Consider the following 20,797-nt stretch of genomic DNA (forward strand, 5'->3'; position numbering starts at 1 on the left):
TCTGGGTGTGCTTGTGCATGAATTATGCAAATATGCAGGTGCTGCAGGTAATAAGGAAGGCACATGGAGTTTTGGCATTCAATGCAAAATGAATAAAGGAAAAAAGTAAACAAGTATTGTTGGAACTGTACAAGGCATTAGAGAGATCACACCTTGAATTCTGAGTATAGTTTTGGCTCCCTTACTCGAGGACAGATGTAGTTGTGTTGGTGACACTTCATCAGAAATTGCAGCAGCTATCACACAGTGGTATTTATGCTGAGCGCTGGGTGGTAGGAAGGGAGGGGAGTAGAGGGAAGGGGAGATGAGCAGATAGGTGGAGATGGATCGCAGAGAGAGAGAGAGAGAGAAAGGTGAAAGGCTAGGGAGGGATTGATGATCATAAGTCAGGAAAGAAGAGAAACTGACAAAGTGATAATGAGAACTAAGAGTAGGAGAGATTGGATAGGCTGTAGGCCAAAAGCAACTTGTGTCATGAAAGGATGAAGGTGTTGGGGTGGGTAAAAAAAATGTTAACTATGCTTTCTCGCAAAATATACTGCCAGATTTGCTGAACTTGTCCAGTAATTTGTTTTTGTTGTGGTTATTTGTAAAGTCTAGTGAGGAACTGAATAATTTTGACAGCCATTAATTGTTCTGATTTACTGTGTAGTGAATCCAGTGATAGGGAGTCTAATTTGGCCTGGCTAACTATCCTGTGTCCCCAGAACCCAGATCCCAGCAACTGATCTATCCGAGAATACTAAGGGAAGCAGGTGAAGATATTGCCCATATGAAATGATTGTATCCTCATTAGTCACAGAAGAGGTCCCAGAGAAATGGAAAATAGCCAATGCTCTTCCTTTGTCTCAGAAAGACAATAGAGACAGTCCAGGAAGTTATTGCCTGATGAGTCTTAGGTCAGTGGTAGGGAAATTATTGAAGAAGATTCTAAGCGACAGAATTTACTCATATTGGAAAATTATGGAGTTATTAGCGAGAGAGAGGATGGTTTTGTGTGGGGGAGCTCATTCCTCACCAACCTGATTGAGTTCTTTGAAGAAATGACAAAGATTATTGATGAGGGCAGAGTGCTTGACGTTGTCAAATGGACTTTAGCAAAGCCTTTGATAAGGTCCCTCATGGCAGGATGATACAAAAGTTGAAGTTATGTGTGATCTGTGATGTGTGGTGCTGGAAAAGCACAGCAGGTCAGGCAGCATCCAAGGAGCAGGAGAGTTGACGTTTTTGGACAAAAGCCCTTCATCAAGAATGTCGGCTCTTCCAATGTTGGTACAGCCCACAGATGTTAATAAGGATTACTTTTCAGTGTCGACAGGGCTATGGTTGATGTTGTCACTTCCAGAGTGTAGGTCGAAGACAGATGATCTGTCTGGTTTCAGTCCTTTTTTGAGACTTTGTCACAAAATAAACTGAGTGATTTCAGAGGCATGTTAGAAGCAAACCACATTGTTGTGGGTCTGGAGTCACGTGTATGCCAGACCGGATCAGGATTCCTTCCCAACAATTGTTTCATGGCCTACATTAGAATTTTAATTCCAGATTTTGTTGACCTCAAATTCCTCTATCTACAGTGGCAGGATTAAGACAAGGGTTCCCAAAACATTAGCTGGTTTCCTGGATTTCTCATCCAGTGATTGTGTGTGTGGGGCAGGTGGACAGTTGTGAGAGATGAAGGTGAGAGGGCTATATTTTATTCGGTTGTTTTCCTAACAAGCTCCAGGTGGACAAATCCCCAGGATCGGATGGGATCTATCCCAGGTTCCTAAGGGAGGCAAGAGAGGAAATTGCTGGGGCCCTGACAGACATCTTTGTGGCATCCTTAAATACAGGTGAGGACTGGAATGTTGCTCATTTTGTCCCCCTGTACAAGAAGGATCGTAGGGATATTCCAGGTAACTACAGACCAGTGAGCCTGACATCACTGGTGTGAAAGTTGCTGGAGAAGGTACTGAGGGATTGGATCTATTGATACTTGGAAAATAATAGGCTTGTGTGGGGGAGATCATGGCTGACCAACTTAATACTGTTCTTTGTGGAAGTGACCATGTTGATAGATGAAGGAAGGACTGTTGATGTCATATATATGGACTTTAGTAAGGCATTTGATAAGGTTCCCCACTGTAAACTAATGGAGAAAGTGAAGTCACATGGTGTGCAGGGTGTTCTAGCTAGGTGGATAAAGAACTGGGTGAACAACAGGAGACAGAGAGTAGTGGTTGAAGGAAGTTTCTTGAAATGGAGGAAGGTGACCAGTGGTGTTCCACAGGGATTAGTGCTGGGGCCACTGTTGTTTGTAATATACATAAATGATCTGGAAGAGGGAGCTGTTGGTATGATCAGCAAGTTTGCAGATGACACAAAAATTGGTAGAGTAGCAGAAAACATAAGGGAATGTCAGAGAATACAGGAGGATATAGATAGACTGGCGAGTTGGGCAGAGAAGTGGCAGATGGAGTTCAATCCAGACAAATGTGAGGTGATGCATTTTGGGAAGTCTAATTCTAGAGCCTTGGGAAATTATACAGTAAACAGAAGAGCCTTGGGAAAAGTTGATGAGCAGAGAGATCTGGGAGTTCAGGTCCATTGTACCCTGAAGGTTGCTGCACAGGTGGATAGAGTGGTCAAGAAGGCATATAGTATGCTTGCCTTCATTGGACGGGGTATTGAGTATAATTGCTGGCAGGTCATGTTAAAATTGTACAAGACATTGGTTAGGCCGCATTTAGAATATTGTGTATATTTCTGGCTGTCCCATTACCAAAAGGATGTGGACGCTTTGGAGAGGGTGCAGAGAAGGTTTATGAGGATGTTGCCTGGTATGGAGGTTCTAGCTATGAAGAGAGGTTGAGTAGGTTAGGATTGTGTTCATTAGAAAAAAGGAGATTGAGGGGGGACCTGATTGAGGTTGACAAAATCATGAAGGGTATAGACAGGGTAGATAGAGATAAGCTTTCTCCCAGGGGGAAAGATTCAATAATGAGAGGTTACGCGTTCAAGTTAAGAGGTGAAAAGTTTAAGGGGTTTATATGCAGCAAGTATTTTTCACAGAGAGTGGTAGGTGCCTGTTACATGTTGCCAGCAGAGGTGGTAGAGGCAGGCACTGTAGATTCACTCAAGATGTGGCTGGATAGATGCATGAGTAGGTGAGGAGCGGAGGGATACAGATGCTTAGGAATTGGGCGACAAGTTTGGACAGTGGACTTTGATCAGCTCAGGCTTGGAGGGCCAAAGGGCCTGTTTCTGGGCTGTAAAGTTTCTTTGTTCTTTGTTCTTTGTCCAAGTGCACTGGGGTGACCTTTTCATTGTGCCCGTTCCTGGTTCACATGACTCTCCCCACCAGCCTTCCCAAAACCCCAGGTACCTTTCCCTGCAAGCGTAAAAGATGCAAAATTTGTTGGCACACCACCACCCCCCACCCCCACCTCCATCCATGGCCTCAAGCAGTGCTTCCAGGTGAGACAGAGGTTCACCTGCATCTCCTGCAATTTAGTTTACTGAATGCAGTGCTCCCAATGTGGTCTTCTCTACATCAGGGAGATAAAACATAAACTTAGGACCCGTTTCACCAAGCATCACAGCCGGGCCTGCAGGAGCTGACTAGACCTCCCAGTCACCATCCTTTTTTTAAAGATATATTTTCATTGAAAAAATAATTTTTTTAATATTACAACAAATACAAAACAATACATTTCAAAACAGTACAAAAAAAAGAACACGAGAGAAAAAGGTAAAGAAACCCTTTACCCCCATGTACCCCCATAATATATAGAAAAATATATAATATAAAAACCCAACTAACTATTTAACTAAATAAATAATAACCAACAACAAACTAATAAATAATAATAACTCAACTCAGCCAAACAAGACAGTCATACATTCACAGATCCTCTTCCTTGGATATTGGACTTGTAAAACCCAATCGTTACGGCTATATAAAAGCCCTTGTTAGTGTGGCAGATAAATCTGAGCCCAGGTATTCCAAAAAGGGCTGTTATGTCTTATAAAAATTCTCAGTTTTGTGGTGTACTATACTTGTGAGAAAATCCAAGGGAATATATTCCAAAACAATCTTCCGCCAACCCAACAGTCCCGGGAGTTTTCAGATACCCAACCTAGCAAGATATTCTTTCTTGCACAAAAAGTGAGGATATTGAAAATTTTTTTCTTATGCACATCTGCAGGGAACACACTGGGCAGGCCCAAAAGAAGAGAGATCGGGTCCCTCTGCACCCTTACACCCAAAATCCCCTCCATTCCACCTGCCACAGTGCTCCAGTATGTTTGAAGCCTACCACAGGTCCAGAGACAATGGGTGAGAGTGTCCGTACAGACCTTGCACTTGGGACATGTTGAAGATACCCCTGGTTTAAATTTTGACAAATAGTCCAGAACCAAGTGGACCCTATGGAGAATCTTCAACTGTAAAGCATGGGTCCGATTGCAAATTGATACCTTTCTTGCATTTTCCCAAATATCTTCCCACACCTCTGAAGAAACTTCAACGCCTCGCTCTGTCTCCCATATCCTGCAGAGCCAATCGAACTCAGCTGAGGGGCATCCCCTCAAACTGATGATATAAAGTGCTAACAGAAAGTGTACTCTCAGCATGAACACCCTCCTCTCTATATCGGATTTGTTGGGATCAATCAAAAGTGTAGGTTTTTTTGAATAAAATTCTTAACTTGAAAAAATAAACAGAAGAGTTCTCTTTTAGATAGCTCGTATTTCCATGCTAACTGATCAAAGGACATCATTGTGTCTCCCTCAAATAAATCACCCATGCAAGACACACCCCGAGCTGCCCAACACTTGAATCCTGAATCTATCATGGAGGAGAAAGTGAGGACTGCAGATGCTGGAGATCAGAGCTGAAAATGTGTTGCTGGAAAAGCGCAGCAGGTCAGGCAGCATCCAAGGAGCAGGAGAATCGACGTTTTGGGCATGAGCACTTCTTCAGGAATGAGGAAAGTGTGCCAAGCAGGCTAAGATAAAAGGTCAGGAGGAGGGACTTGGGGGAGGGGCGTTGGAAATGCGATAGGTGGAAGGAGGTTAAGGTGAGGGTGATAAGCCGGAGTGGGGGTGGGGGCGGAGAGATCAGGAAGAAGATTGCAGGTTAGGAAGGTGGTGCTGAGTTCGAGGGTTGGGACTGAGACAAGGTGGGGGGAGGGGAAATGAGGAAACTGGAGAAATCTGAGTTCATCCATTGTGGTTGGAGAGTTCCTAGGCGGAAGATGAGACGCTCTTCCTCCAGCCGTCGTGTTGCTATGGTCTGGCGATGGACGAGTCCAAGGACCTGCATGTCCTTGGTGGAGTGGGAGGGGGAGTTGAAGTGGTTGGGTTGGTTGGTCCGGGTGTCCCAGAGGTGTTCTCTGAAACGTTCTGCAAGTAGGCGGCCTGTCTCCCCAATATAGAGGCGGCCCCATCGGGTGCAGCGGATGCAGTAAATGATGTGTGTGGAGGTGCAGGTGAATTTGTGGTGGATATGGAAGGATCCATTGGGGCCTTGGAGGGAAGTAAGGGGGGAGGTGTGAGCGCAAGTTTTGCATTTCTTGCGGTTGCAGGAGAAGGTGCCGGGAGTGGAGGTTGGGTTGGTGGGAGGTTTGGACCTGACGAGGGAGTCATGGAGGGAGTGATCTTTTCGGATCTATCATCCCTGGTTGAAAACCCAACATGCCCACTATAGGTGTAAGAGAAGATGTTTTGCCAGTATTGTCTTCCCTCTGTCGAATAGCCCTCCATGTTTTAACAGTATGGATAACTATTGGGTTATGGCAATATTCCCTGACTGTCCTCATGTTGTCTAGAAACAGCAAATTGGAAAGGGGGCACGTTTCCTGGGAGGCTTCGATATCTAACCATATTGAGAGAGGGTCCCCACAGGCCCAATCACTCACACAGGATAAGAGCAAGCTTAGTTGGTAGCTTTTAATGTCCGGAAGGTCCACTCCCTCCAGTCTGTGAGGCAGTTGCAGTTTAACTAATTTAATGAGGGGCTGCTTACGAGGCCAAATAAAGGAGCTGAACCAGCCATTCAGCCTCCTGAATGTTTGCTTATTGAAAATCAGGGGGAGCATCCGTATATGGTATAACAAACGGGTGAGAATGTTCATCTTAATAAGTGCAATCCAACCCAACCATGAGACTGGAAGCTTTGAAAAGCTGATCCAGAACTTGGGTAATGAATATGCCCAAATACACAAAACCCCCTGTGACCACTTAAATGGAAATCGATATTTGCCCTCAAGACCACCTTCGTAATACAACCCCCTTTGGCATAGCCTCTGATTTTGCAAGATTAAACTTGTACCCCGAAAAGGTGCCAAGCGCGCAGATGCATTGTGCTTTTGCCCGAAACGTCGATTTCGAAGCTCCTCGGATGCTGCCTGAACTGCTGTGCTCTTCCAGCACCACTAATCCAGAATCTGGTTTCCAGCATCTGCAGTCATTGTTTTTACCGCATTGTATCAGGCAAGGCACTGAAACTGCTGGATTTGAAAAAAAAAAATTAGGACATCGTCCGATACAACAAAATCTTATGTAATTTTGACCCCACTTCTGGAGCTGATCTATTAGGGTCCCTGCGAATGGCCTCCGCTAATCATTCAATCACCAACGTAAAAAACAGTGGCGAAAGAGGACATCCCTGCCGGCTGCTCCTTAAAACCTTAAAATTGCTGGATCATACCTCACTGGTGATGTCCACAGCGAGAGGGCCTCTGTAGAGAACCTTTAACCATCTTAAAAAGACTTCGCCCAAACCAACCTGCATATAGAAAAGGTATGACCGTTCAACTCAGTCAAATGCCTTCTCTGCATCCAGAGAAATCACCAATCCCTGTATTGACTGTTGTTGACATGTTTGAATTACATTGAGCAGTCTCCTAACATTATTGGAGGGTCTGCGACCCTTTATGAAGCCCATCTGATCCTCTTTAACAATAGAAGGTAACACACTCTCAGCCTTAATGCGAGAGTCTTAGAGAGGATTTTAAAGTCCACATTTAAGGGCGAAATGGGTCTGTACGAAGCACAGTCCTCTGGGACCTTCCTTTTTTAAGAATAAGCAAAATATTGGCCTGTCTCAGAGATGACGGGAGACAATCATGGCTCTATGAGCCATTAAACATTAAATCCGGCCTGACAGTATGTTTATAAATTCCTTGTAGAATTCACTGGGAAGTCCGTCCGGACCAGGCACCTTTCCACTCTGAAGCTGCCTCACAGCTTCCTGCACCTCTTGCTCTCATAAGGGGGCATTGAGAAAGGACTCTTGTTGGGAGGTCATGCCCAGGAGCTCCAGATCCTTAAAAAAGATTCCATTTTGGCCTGCCCCTCCTCACAACCCTCAAATTGGCATAACATTGAGTAAAATCTCTGGAATGCCATATTAATCTTTTTGGAGTCAAATGTTAGGTTCCTCGACGCTTCCCTGATCACCAGCATGGCTTGTGGGGCCCTCCTTTCCCTGGCGAGATATGCTAAGTATTTGCCTGGCCTGTCACCACGCTCATACAAGCGTTGCTTTGCAAAAGTAAGCTCCTTCTTTGCTGTCTGCATGAGCACAGAATTCAATGCAGACCGCAGTGCTGTAATCCTCTGGAGTATGACCAACGAGGGCCTGTCAGAGTAAGCCTTCTCGGCTACCTTTAACCGTGCTTCATGGAGACGTTGCTACTCACCCTTCTGCCGCTTCCTACTGGCAGAGTAGGAAATAATTAACCCCCTGGCATAGGCTTTGGCAGTTTCCCAAAGGACGGATGGACTACCAACCGAGCCTGAGTTAATGTCTAAGAATGCCTGAAATTCCCTAGAGAAATACTCCACAAACACATTATCCTTGAGGATAAAAGGACCCATTCACCAATACTTCGAACGCACTGTAACATCCTTAACCTTAATCAACAGGCACACTGGAGCATGATCGGAGATGGTAATATTACCAATCGTACAAGATGCCACCAAGTCCAGGGTTGCCACAGGAGTCAGAGAAAAGCATCAATCCTGATGCGACATCTGTGCGAATTGAAAAAAAAAGTAAAATCCCTGCCTGTAGGGTGGAGATGCCTCAGACATCCACCAACCCTAACTCTCCCCACACACACAGATCCACTAATTGTTTAGTTTGTACAGAGGGTATCAGGGGGCCTTTGGGCATCCTGTCTACTGTGGGATCCATGAGACAGTTAAAATCTCCCCCTTTAATGATGTGCCAGGACTCGAGATTGATCAGTTTAGAAAACGCATTTACCTAAAATTTGAGGGGATGAGCTGGAGACCAATAAACATTTAAAACACCACATTCTTCCCCATTTTAAGAATTACAAACCTCCCATGTGTGTCTTTAACGCACTCTCGTAACTTAAATGGGAGATTCCTCCTTCTGGTATTAACTGATGAAAAATAAACTTGGGTAAAGCCATTCTGCTGTAGTTTCAGGTGCTCCCTATCATCCAAGTGTGTGTCCTGTAACAAAGCAATATGCACCTTCTCCTTTCTCAGACTCAAAAGTACCTTCTTCTGAACTGGTGAGTGACTCCCCTTGATACACCATTTAATTAAGTCATTCATCATAACCTTCTGCAGTAGCATTTAAATTCCAGAGAGGAGGAACACGAACCACAAATCACTGAGCCTTAGAGTCACATGATCCATTCAACATAAAAACTACATAAACTAAAACCACTACATTTAACAAATCTACAAAACTATCTAAGATTAAAAACAACAAAAACCAAAAAACAAACCAACATATAAAGCATCAACAGCACTGAGTGGAGGAACTCAACCCCTGCCCAAAGGGGGCAATTACCCATCCCAAACTGCCCATAAGTAGGCACCTAGCCATCCCAACCATTTTCCCTCCTCCTAGCTCAAACCGCACCACAAACACAAGCAGAAAAGAAAGGAAATACACCATGGAATAAAGAACATTTCTTAAAGAAAAAAGGGTAAATACTGCCCCCTCCATCCTTTGGTATAACTTAACTTAGAAATTGAAAGTACATATCTCAACCACCACCAAACATAATTTAAACAAGTTATTACCCCATAGAAGAAAAAAGGAAAAGAAAGTTCCAACTGGACTTCCTCTGTTTTCTTTTAAAAAAACAAAGACTATTTGTACATATTAAATTGTTCAGATGAGGTTAATTTGTCCACAAAGTCTATTGCCTTCTCCGATGTGTCATAGAGAGAGAGGTATAGATCCATTAAAGGTGTTTTACCGGAGCACCACCCGATACCTCAGAGAGTACTGGATCCCAAGCTCTCTCAGTCTTCTCTTGACACCGTCACAGGATATTCTTTTCTGGATCACCGCCGCTGAGAAGTCCTTGAAGAATATGACCTTAGCGCCCTCATAAATTAGGGCCTTTGGATCCTTCCCCTTGACTCTGGAAGCTTCCACGATTCTCTCCTTATCTCTGTAGTGATGAAACTGCACCAGGAGAGGACGAAGATGTTGACCCAGACCTGATCTCCATGCCATGACCCGGTGAGGCCCCTCGATCTTCAAGCCTCTCATGCCAGCCTCCAAGTTAAAGAATTTTGGCATCCAGTCCTCAATAAATTCTGCAGGCCGCTCTCCTTCCTTACCCTCAGGCAGACCAACGATTGGAGTATTCTTTCTCCTGCCCCTGTTCTCAAGATCATCCACTTGGTCATGCAAACTACAGTCCTGCTTCTCCAGGGCTTGGATCCTATCCCTGGAGGAACTGGCATCAACTTCCACCCCTGTGACTCTGCGTTCAACCTCACCCGTCTGCTCTTCCAGGTCTCCAAGCTGCTGTTCATGCTTCTGCAGCATGATAGAGATCGGGGCCAGCTTCTCCTCTATCTGCTGACCCAACATCTCACGAGATTTCGCAAGCTTGTTCACCAGAGCCTGGTAAGTAATTGAGTCCAATGATCCTGCAGGCAAGGCCTTGGGTCCAGCCTCAGACACTCCTCCTCCCTTCTTCAGCATCTCTGGATGGCAAAAACGCAGGTAAGTCAGTTTTTCACAGTTTTCTCAGACTCATTGACCTTTCTGGAATCCCAGGATATCGTGATGGTCCAGGTTGAGCGGGTTAGAAATTCATCCTACTTGTGCTGCAATGCTGAGCTCTGCAACACGATCCTCCCAGATCACCACCATCTTGGATCCCCCCTTCCGTCCAATTTAAAGTACTCTTCCCCCTCCCTTTCCAACATAACCATCCTTTGCCTCCTCCATTGCCACAGTGAATCAGAGCACAAATTAGAGGAACAACACCTCACCATCCACCTGAGCACCTTACAGCCTGGAGGACTAAACATTGAGTTCTCCAGTTTGAAATATCCTCCCTTCCCATCCCCTCCTCTGTTTCCAGCCCCTTCCCCTCCCTTCCATTCCTCTGATCAGCCCTTCCTCTCAGCTCCCAACTGGATTCATTCTTCCGATCCACCAACCAGGTCGTACCCTTGACTAGTGTTGACCTACCCCTACCTCACCTCCCCTGCCCTCTCCCACCCAAAAGCCTCCCCCATAACTCCCCTCCATTCCCTTTACCTGCAGCTCCCCTGACCCCCAGCGAACCCCTGAAGAAGTATTACACCCAAAACGTTGACTTCTCCACCTCCGGATACTGCCTGGGTTGCTGTGTTCTTTCAGCCCCCTGCGTGTGTATCTCCCTGACAGCTCTCTGGCTACCAATGTTTTAATTCCAGTAGTGGCGAGACCAAGCCCTTCTATCAGCCATCATCACATATAGGATGAAAATAAGAACATCTTGTACACGTTTGACACAAAAATAGGAATTTCTGGAAAACTTCAGCATGTCTGACATCATAGTCATCCAGCACAGAAGCAGCCCCTTCAATCCAACCAGCCCATGCTGACCATAATCCCAAACTAAACTGGTCCCACCTGCCTACTCCTGGCCTGTATCCCTCCTAACCTTTCCTACTCATGTACTTATCCAAATGACGAGGCCAGACCACTCAAAAACATTCTTAAGCAAGCAGCCCAGACCATAACTTTGCAATTTGTTTCGGTAAGTGTACAGTGAAACTTACCTGGAGTAAGTTAGTGAGGTTGACTACCAGGTTTTAAAATAGACAAAAATGTATTCACAAAATTACACAAGGATTCCTGATGAAGGGCTTTTGCCTGAAACATTGATTTTCCTGCTCCTCAGATGCTGCCTGACCTGCTGCATTTTTCCAGCATCACTCTAATCTTGACTCTAATCTCCAGCATCTACAGTACCCACTTTCGCCTACTCAGCTAGAGAGCTGACCACTCCCCTTTCATTATACACATCACTTCTAAAACATGACCACTTTAGCCTGAAGTCTCATCTGTTTACATATAGACATTAGGCCTCTCAACGTCCTTTTTCATCTCTGCACCAAACTAGTCACCTTGGAGCCGGGAGGGTTTTATGACCCCACTGGAAAAATCAAGGACACAGTATCCTTGAGAAAAGGAACAGCTTTTGGAAAAAAGGGACCAGCTTTGTGACACTTTTAAATATTGTAATTGTACCCACATCCACCAGCTCCTCAGGAAGTTCATTCCATACACAAACCAACCTCTGAGTACAAACTTTGCCCCTCATATCTTGTTTAAATCTCTTTCCTCTCACCTTAAAAATGTGTCCCCAGCCTTGAAATCCCACATCTTCGTGAAAAGATAACTACTATTAACTCTATGTATACCCCTCATTATTTTATGAACTTCTATAAAGTCACCTCTCAAGCTCCTCTGCTCCATGAGAAAGTCCCAGCATATTCAGCTTTTCTTTATAATTCAAACCTTCCATCCCCAGCAACACTCTAGCAAATCTCTTCTGAACCCTTTCCAGCTGAACTTTGTTCCTGTAACTGAGCGATCACAACTGGACACAGTATTCCAAAAGAGGTCTCACCAATGTCCCATACAGTCTGAACATGACTTCTCACCTCCTATACTCAAAGCATCTGTGGAGAAAAATCAAAGATCACATTTCGAGTTGCGTGACCCTTCCTCAGAACAGATTCTCACAGCATCCGCAGTATTTCCAGCTTTTATTTTGTACTCTTTTGAGTTGGGTTTGTTAAGTCGGGGGATTTCCGTTATTCCATATTCTATCCTTGTATCCCTGACATAAGATCTCGGAATATGACAAGGTCTTTAAGGTTCATGGGGAATCACCAACAAATCTCCCCTGGTGAGTACCCTTAGTAACAGGCAATGGCCTGCTGAGCTGGACCTCATAACCTGAGCCCTTTATAAAGCAGGTCCAGGGATGGGACGACAGAACTGTCTGTCAGAGCAGGGACAGCCAGTGTGTGCCATGAGTAGTGGCTCTATTTTGGTGCTCAACAATAAATGATGGACTTTTTCAGTTAGTTCCCTGTGTTATTACAAAGAGATTTCACAAGGATTTATTCGAGGATGGAATTGGTACTGACTGTCCAGAGGGTAGCAGAATCTGTAATAACATTGTAAAAGGATTAAAATGCTGTTGGGGACTGAAATACACCAGAGCTGGAAAGGTTTGTCATTTGGTTTTAGTTTCATCTTTATTACATTGTTCAAGCATCTCATCATTGGCATTTTTTGCCGTTTTTCCTGATTTTTTTTCTGAGCTGAATGATTACTGCTTTACATATCTCTTACAATGGTTCAAACTCTTTCCTGTCAGCACATTTTGTCATCAATGACAGAAAGAAAGTCTGAAGAATAGTGAAATGATGGGGCAGATGGATGAAACTGATTGTTTCCAGTCGCTGACAGTCAAGAACAAGAGGTCAGAGAGAAACAATTCAATATAAGAGCTTTATAATAGGAGATTTGCATCACAGAAAGAATAGCGCAGCCATGGATTCATTTCTAGAGTCAGTGCTTCAGAGACAATCTCCATCAATATCGACTTTCAATAGGAGAGCAAGAGAGTCAGAAGGGAAACGGGAATATGCTGAGTAAATGAACCTTCCATAAGCTGCCTGAGCTGAAGGCTGTGTCTGAGGATTGTATTTTCTATGGGACTTCTTTCTTTCTGTGAGTCAGTTAGTTACAGTGTTCATTACTCACCCTCTGAGAGGGCTGGAGGTGATCGGTCAGGTTTAACTCAAGGGTTAGATTTCTGACTCCACAGCTGCTCGATACTGGCAGGAGGTCTTCAGCTCTGTATAACAAATGACGACCACTTGCATCCCCACCAATAGGTTCAATGACATATGTTTGATTATTGAACACAATCACAGCACTGCAGAAGAGAAACAAACAAAGATAGAGAGAAAACAATCCTTGTAACCTTTACCCTGTTGAATAATATTACAACACAGCAGTGAACCCTTCTGTAATTAAACCAAACACCCAGAAAAGCTCACCTCATCTTGTAATCTGTTAAATTGTGAGTGACAGTGAACTCTCAAATTCCACTATTTAAAGAACATAATATCAATTTATCCTTTAACTCTAAAAGTGAACATTAAACAACTATTCACAACTCTAAATCCCCCTTTCTCTTAACTGCTTATTATCTGCCTCCAACACCAACAAAGGCATTTTACACTTCCGTGAGGAATAAGAGAATGGTCAAAGAAAGAGTAGGCCCGATCAGGGATATCATAGGGAATTTGTGTGTGGAGTCTGAGGAGGTAGCAAAGCCCTAAATGAGTTTTTTGCTTCTGTCTTTAGGAAAGAAACGAACTTTGTAGTGAATGAAATCTTTGAAGAGCAGGTGTGCATGCTGGAACGGATAGAGATAGAGGAAGGTGATATGTTGAAAATTTTGTCAAACATTAAGATTGACAAGTTGCCAGGCCCGGACCAGATTTGTCCTCGGCTGCTTTGGGAAACAAGAAATGCCACTTGCGAAGATCTTTGCATCCTCGCTCTCCACTGGAGTCGTACCTGAGGACTGGAGAGAGGCAAATGTAATTCCTCTCTTCAAGAAAGGAAATAGGGAAATTACCAGCAATTACAGACCAGTAAGTCTCACCCCTGTCGTCTGCAAGGTGTTAGAAAGGATTCTGAGGGATAGGATTTATGACCATCTGGAAGAGTGTGGCTTGATTAAATGCAGTCAACATGGCTTTGATAGGGGCAGGTCATGCCTCACAAACCTTATCGAGTTCTTTGAGGATGTGACTAGAAAGGTTGATGAGGGTCGAGCTGTGATTGTGGTGTATATGGACTTCAGCAAGGCATTTGATAAGGTTCCCCATGGTAGGCTCATCCAGAAGGTCAGGAGGAATGGGATACAGGGGAACATAGCTGTCAGGATACAGAATTGGCTGGCCAACAGAAGACAGCGAGTGGTAGTAGAAGGAAAATATTCTGCCTGGAAATCTGTGGTGAGTGGTGTTCCACAGGGCTCTGTCCTTGGGCCTCTACTGTTTGTAATTTTTATTAATGACTTGGATGAGGGGATTGAAGGATGGGTCAGCAAGTTTGCAGATAACACAAAGGTTGGAGGTGTCGTTGACAGTATAGAGGGCTGTTGTAGGCTGCAGCAGGACATTGACAGGATGCAGAGATGGGCTGAGAGGTGGCAGATGGAGTTCAACCTGGATAAATGCGAGGTGATGCATTTTGGAAGGTCGAATTTGAAAGTTGAGTACAGGATTAAGGATAGGATTCTTGGCAGTGTGGAGGAACAGAGGGATCTTGGTGTGCAGGTACATAGATCCCTTAAAATGGCCACCCAAGTGGACAGGGTTGTTAAGAAAGCATATGGTGTTTTGGCTTTCATTAACAGGGGGATTAAGTTTAAGAGTCATGAGATCTTGTTGCAGCTCTATAAAACTTTGGTTAGACCGCACTTGGAATACTGCGTCCAGTTCTGGTCGCCCTATTATAGGAAAGATGTGGATGCTTTGGAGAGGGTTCAGAGGAGGTTTACCAGGATGCTGCCTGGACTGGAGGGCTTATCTTATGAGGAGAGGTCGACTGAGCTCGGACTTTTTTCACTGGAGGAAAGGAGGAGGAGAGGGGACCTAATTGAGGTATTCAAGATAATGAGAGGCATAGATAGAATCGATAGCCAGAGACTATTTCTCAGGGCAGGAATGACTAACATAGTTTTAAGCTGGTTGGAGGAAAGTATAGAGGGGATGTCAGAGGCGGGTTCTTTACACAGAGAGTTGTGAGAGCATGGAATGCGTTGCCAGCAGCAGTTGTGGAAGCAACATCATTGGGGACATTTAAAAGACTACTGGACATGCATATGGTCACAGAAATTTGAGGGTGCATACGTGAGGATCAGTGATCGGCACAACATCGTGGGCTGAAGGGCCTGTTCTGTGCTGTACTGTTCTGTGTTCTATGTTCTAACTCCATAATTGTATACTGTTCCCATAAAACACTTATTAAAATTACATCAACTTAATTTCAAAACCACACAGCCGCTGTTGTCTTTGGTGTCTGCCTTCTTCCAGCTGAGGAACTCCTTGGGTTGTATTCCGTCTTTTAACTGCACATATGTTGCATTGAAAAGGTGCCTTTGATAGAGAGTGTTTCCTTATTGCTTGGTTCTCTTTCGATGGCAGTTGTTATGTTTGATTTTCAAACTGCCTGCCTTTTTTATATCCCCAATATTAGATCGTCTCATTGGTTTAATGTTGGCAAAACAATAAATTCAAACTCGATTGGGTTTTAGTATCCTGGGACATAAGTTAAACTGATTGGTTAAATTCAAATTGTTGCCAAAACAGTAACCAAAACTCATGTATCCATTTAACAGGTAAATATTGCATATTTTCAATTTTCTAGGACTTCCATCTTATTATATACACAGGCGCTTATAATCTCTCAATTCAGAACAGCATTCACTTTCTCTTAAAGGTACAGTGCACGCCTTCAACTTCATAACAATAAACACATCCCAGTACAGTTACTCAGTGATTGACCCTTACCCAGCTGAATAAACACACATCCTAGTACAGTTACATAGTGATTGACCCTCACCATGCTGAATAAACACACATCCTAGTACAGTTAAATAGTGATTGACCCTCACCATGCTGAATAAACACATCTCAGTACAGTTACACAATGAGTGACCCTCACCCTGCTGAATAAACACATCCCAGTACAGTTACAGTGAGTGACCCTCACCATGCTGAATAAACACACATCCTAGTACAGTTACATAGTGATTGACCCTCACCATGCTGAATAAACACATCTCAGTACAGTTACACAGTGAGTGATCCTGCCGAGGTAACATCTCACAGCCTAAAATGTTCTTACCTAAATCCAGTTTAAAACCTGAGAAGAAACTATCAGTTTCTTTACCTGAGTCCTGAGCATGTGCTTGCAGAGATCTGGGATCCAGGGAATCTTCTCACAGATCCCACATAGTAACAGCGATACTGTAGAAACATACATCTCAGCATTAAACCTCCTGATACTGGCAATATCACAAGACTAGGTTCTAGTCCAACAGGTACATTTGAAAGTACAAGCTTTCGGAGCACTGCTTCTTTGTTAGGTGAACAACACTCAAACGCTTGTACTTTCAAATAAATCTGTTGGTCGATAACCTGGTGTTGTGTGATTTGTCCACCCCAGTCCAACACCGGCACCTCAATATTAGAGAATTGAGTCAGTAGTTGCTGATTGAATAAGCTGGGAGAGAGATACAATTAGGGTGACAAAGTTTGCCTGGGTTAATTGTCAGTGGGTACTCAGTATCGTTGTCTGCCCAGAGCTATGTTACACTGTTAGTGCTAAAGTGAGATATTTCTGACTTTAATGTATGGCATGTGAGAATAAATCTGAGAATGAATCACAGAGTTGTTTGTGTTTCTGTTCCAATAATCACTCACTGCACTCTTGAATGCCTCACTCGTACCTGCCTCCACCATATTTCCACAGCACGGAGGCTCAGTGGTTAGCACAACTGCCTCACAGTGCTGGAGGCCTAGGTTTGATTCCAGCCTTGCGTAACTGTGTGGAGTTTGCAGAACAACAAAAACAAGAGAGCACTAAAGGATGATGCAGCACAGGAACAGGCCCTTCAGCCCTTCAAACCTGTGCTAACACATTTTGTTCTTCTATACTAAAACTGTCTTCAGTTACAGGATCCATATCTCTCTGTTCACTTCCTATTCATGTACTTGTCCACATGCTTCTTGAAAGCTGCTATTTTGTCTGCTTGCACCACCTCCTTGAGCAGCACTCACTGCCCTTTGTGTGAAAAATTTGCCTCATACATCTCTTTTAAACTTGCCCCCCTCACATCTTGAACCTGTGTCCCCTAGTAATTGACCCCTCCCACCCTGGGAAAAAGCCTCATACTTTCCACTCTATCCACGCCATTCACAATCTTATAAACTTCTATTAGGTCGCCCCCATCAACCTCCTGCATTCCAGTGAAAGCAAACCCAGTCTGTCCAACCTTTCTTCATAGCTAAATCCCCCAGGCCAGGCAACATCCTGGTAAACATTTTCTGGACCCTCTCCAAGGCATCTGTCTGATAGTGTGGTGGCCAGAATTGTACGCATTATACCAAGTGTGGCGTAACTAAAGTTCTATAAAGTGTTATGGACGAGACCTGACCTCCTCGAAATCTTTTAGAAAGATAGCCTGTACCCTAACCTTTTCTTATTTTAAAGGTAAATGTGAAGTGTATGTTCCAGATGTGATGCAACTGGTCAAACTACTCGACATTAAGCCACACACAATTTAAACACGAGATAGTTAAAATACAAACAAAATAAAAAGGAATTTAAAAGTCCATAACTATTGGAAAAATTAACCAAATAACAGTGCATTGAGTATGAAGTTGGGATTTCATGTTGCTGTTGGACAGGGCATTGGTTAGGCCACTTTTGGAATACTGTGTAATTCTGGTCTGGCTGCTAGAAGGAGGATGTTGTGAAATTTGAAAGGATTAAGAATAGATTGATAAAAACGTTGGAGGGTTTGAGCTAAAGGTTGAAGCTGAATAGACTGGGGCTATTTACCCTGGGCATTGGAGGCTGAGGGGCGACCCTATAGAGGTTTATAAAATCACAAGGGGAGTGGATAGGGTAAATACACAATGTCTTTTCTAAACTGGAGGGCATAGGTTTAAGGTGAGAGGGAACAAATTTAAAAGGGATCTAAAGGGCAACGTCTTCACACAGAGGGTGATACATGTACAGAATGAGCTGCCAGAGGTAGTGGTGGAAGATGTTACAAGTACAACATTTAAAAGGCACCTGGATGGGAATATGAATATGACGGGACAGCATGGTGGCTCAGTAGCTAGCACTGCTGCCTCACAGCACCAGGGTCCCAGGTTCAATTCCCGCCTCAGGCGACTGTCTGTGTGGAGTTTGCATATTCTCCCAGTGTCTGTGCAGTTTTCTCCGGGTGCTCCGGTTTCCTCCCATAGTCCAAAGATGTGCAGGTCAGGTGAATTGGCCATGTTGAATTGCCCATAGTGTTAGGTGCATTAGTAAGAGGGAAGTGGGTCGGTGTGTACTGGTTGGGCTGAAGGGCCTGTTTCCACATTGTAAGGAATCTAATCTAATGGATTTAGAGTGAAATGGAACAAGATTATTTTAGGATATCTGTTCAGCATTGACGGGTTGGACCAAAGGGTATATTTCCATGGTGTATATCTCTATGACTGCAGTTAATAATTAACTGTTCCAACACGGTAACATCCCACAAACACACCCCTTTGCAAAATAGCAATTTCAGACACAGATTCTTACATGCCGTTCTCCAATCTAGGAGGATGCAACAAAGAGGTTTAGTTAGTAAGTTTGCAGATGACACCAAAATTGGAGGTGTAGTGGACAGCAAAGAGGGTTACCTCAGATTACAACAGGATCTTGATCAGATGGGCCAATGGGCTGAGAAGTGGCAGATGGAGTTTAATTTAGATAAATGTGAGGTGCTGCATTTTGGGAAAGCAAATCTTAGCAGGACTTAGAACATAGAACAACACAGGGCAGTACAGGCTATTCAGCCTTCAATGTTGCGCCGACGTGTGAAACCAATCTGAAGCCCATCTAACCTACACACTTCCATTATCATCTATATATTTATCCAATGACCATTTAAATGCCTTTAAAGTTGGCGAGTCTACTGCTGTTGCAGGCAGGACATTCCACGCCCTTACAACGCTGAGTAAAGAGCCTAATTAATTAGTTTATAACTGCACATTTCCTCAAGATACATGTCAGAACAATGTTCAGAATATGCAGCTTCAGCCTCCTGTTCATTTGATTGTTGACATGCCAGGGGGCAGATAAAGGAAGGGAACAGCAGGGTGGGGAAAGAGTATCATAACTTGAAGCGAAGCAAAAGACTTTGTCCCATCTTGCACACTACCAATCACAAAATGGTGAATACTTGGTCCCAGGTAGTGTTGCTGAACAAAGAGACCTTGGAGTGCAGGTTCATAGTTCCTTGAAAGTGGAGTCGCAGGTAGATAGGATAGTGAAGAAGGCATTTGGTGTGCTTTCCTTTATTGGTCAGAGTATTGAGTACAGGAGTTGGGAGATCATGTTGCGGCTGTACAGGACATTGGTTAGGCCACTGTTGAAATATTGTGTGCAATTCTGGTCTCCTTCCTATCGGAAGGATGTTGTGAAACTTGAAAGGATTCAGAAAAGATTTACAAGGATGTCGCCAGGGTTGGAGGATTTGAGCTACAGGGAGAGGTTGAATAGTTGGGGCTGCTTTCCCTGGAGTGTCGGAGGATGAGGGGTGACCTTACAAGAGATTTACAAAATGATGAGAGGCATGGATAGGGTAAATAGGCAAAGTCTTTACCCTGGGGTGGGGGAGTCCAGAACTAGAGGGCATAGGTTTAGGGTGAGAGGGGAAAGATATAAAAGTGGTGGAGGCTGGTACATTTGGATAGGTATGTGAATAGGAAGGATTTGGAGGGATATGAGCTGGGTTTGGAGGGATATATGTGGGACGGGATTGGGTTGGGATATCTGGTCGGCATGGGTGGGTTGGAATGAAGGGTCTGTTCCCATGCTGTACATCTCTATGACTCTAAGAGAGATTTCAGCAAAAGTAGCAGATCGGAATCATTCACTGAAATTTCTAATTCTTCTGGGACCCCAAACAGCTTCTGATTGCTAATGTTAAAAAAAATCGCTTGGTCTGTGAGAACTGGCCACTCCCATTCAAGCTGCTTCTCTTGTTCCAACCTTTTAAAAAAAACAAATCTAAAGGCCTCCTCAATTGTTTACTTCGGCCATCTCCAGTAGCTGGTTCCACGCCTCTGCCTTCAAAACCTCTCTCCAAAAAAAAAATCCCAGGGACAAAATGACCTTTTTAAAATGACAGAATTGTCACAAAAGCTGCAGCATAACTTGCCTATCCTGATACTCAGTGCCCCTCCCAATGAAGGCAAGCATGCCGGAAGCCTTTTTCTTTTAACCATCTTATCTATCTGTGCTGCCACCTTCAGTAATCTGTGGACCTGCACATCCAGATCCCTCTGCAAATCAATACTCTGAAGGGTTCTGCCGTTCACTGTATAATTTCCACCTGTATTTGACCTTCCAAAATGTATTACCTCGCATTTATCTGGTTTAATCTCCATCTGTCATTTTTCTGCGCATGCCTCCAACCATTCTATATCCGGCTGTACCCTCTGACAATCCTCCTCAATGTCTGCAACTCCACTATTCTTTGTATTGTCCACAAATGTACAAATTAGACCAGTCACATTTTCTTCCAAATCATTTATGTGAACAGTAGAGGTCCCAGCACTGATCATTGTGGAACACTACTAGTCGCAGCCCTCCATTGTGAAATGCATCCTTCCACCGATACCTCTATCACCGAGGTCTAAGCCAGTTCTGTATTCATCTTGTTAGCTC

At 44.0% G+C, this 20,797-nt stretch overlaps 1 protein-coding gene across 1 annotated transcript in view; it reads right to left on the bottom strand.

The window, feature by feature from the left end:
* The window catches only part of LOC122548889 (disintegrin and metalloproteinase domain-containing protein 12), a 257,353-nt gene that overhangs the window by 145,633 nt on the left and 90,923 nt on the right, over positions 1–20,797 (bottom strand). The window contains exons 5-6 of the mRNA XM_087992297.1: positions 16,253–16,329; positions 13,043–13,217 (exon numbers count right to left, since the gene is read on the bottom strand). Of these exons, the coding sequence (XP_087848423.1) occupies positions 13,043–13,217; positions 16,253–16,329 (252 nt within the window). The remainder of the gene's footprint in view (positions 1–13,042; positions 13,218–16,252; positions 16,330–20,797) is intronic.

This window comes from Chiloscyllium plagiosum, unplaced genomic scaffold (assembly GCF_037043375.1).
Source record: "Chiloscyllium plagiosum isolate Xiang-an unplaced genomic scaffold, Cpla_swu_hap1 HiC_scaffold_1, whole genome shotgun sequence".
NCBI lineage: Eukaryota > Metazoa > Chordata > Chondrichthyes > Orectolobiformes > Hemiscylliidae > Chiloscyllium > Chiloscyllium plagiosum.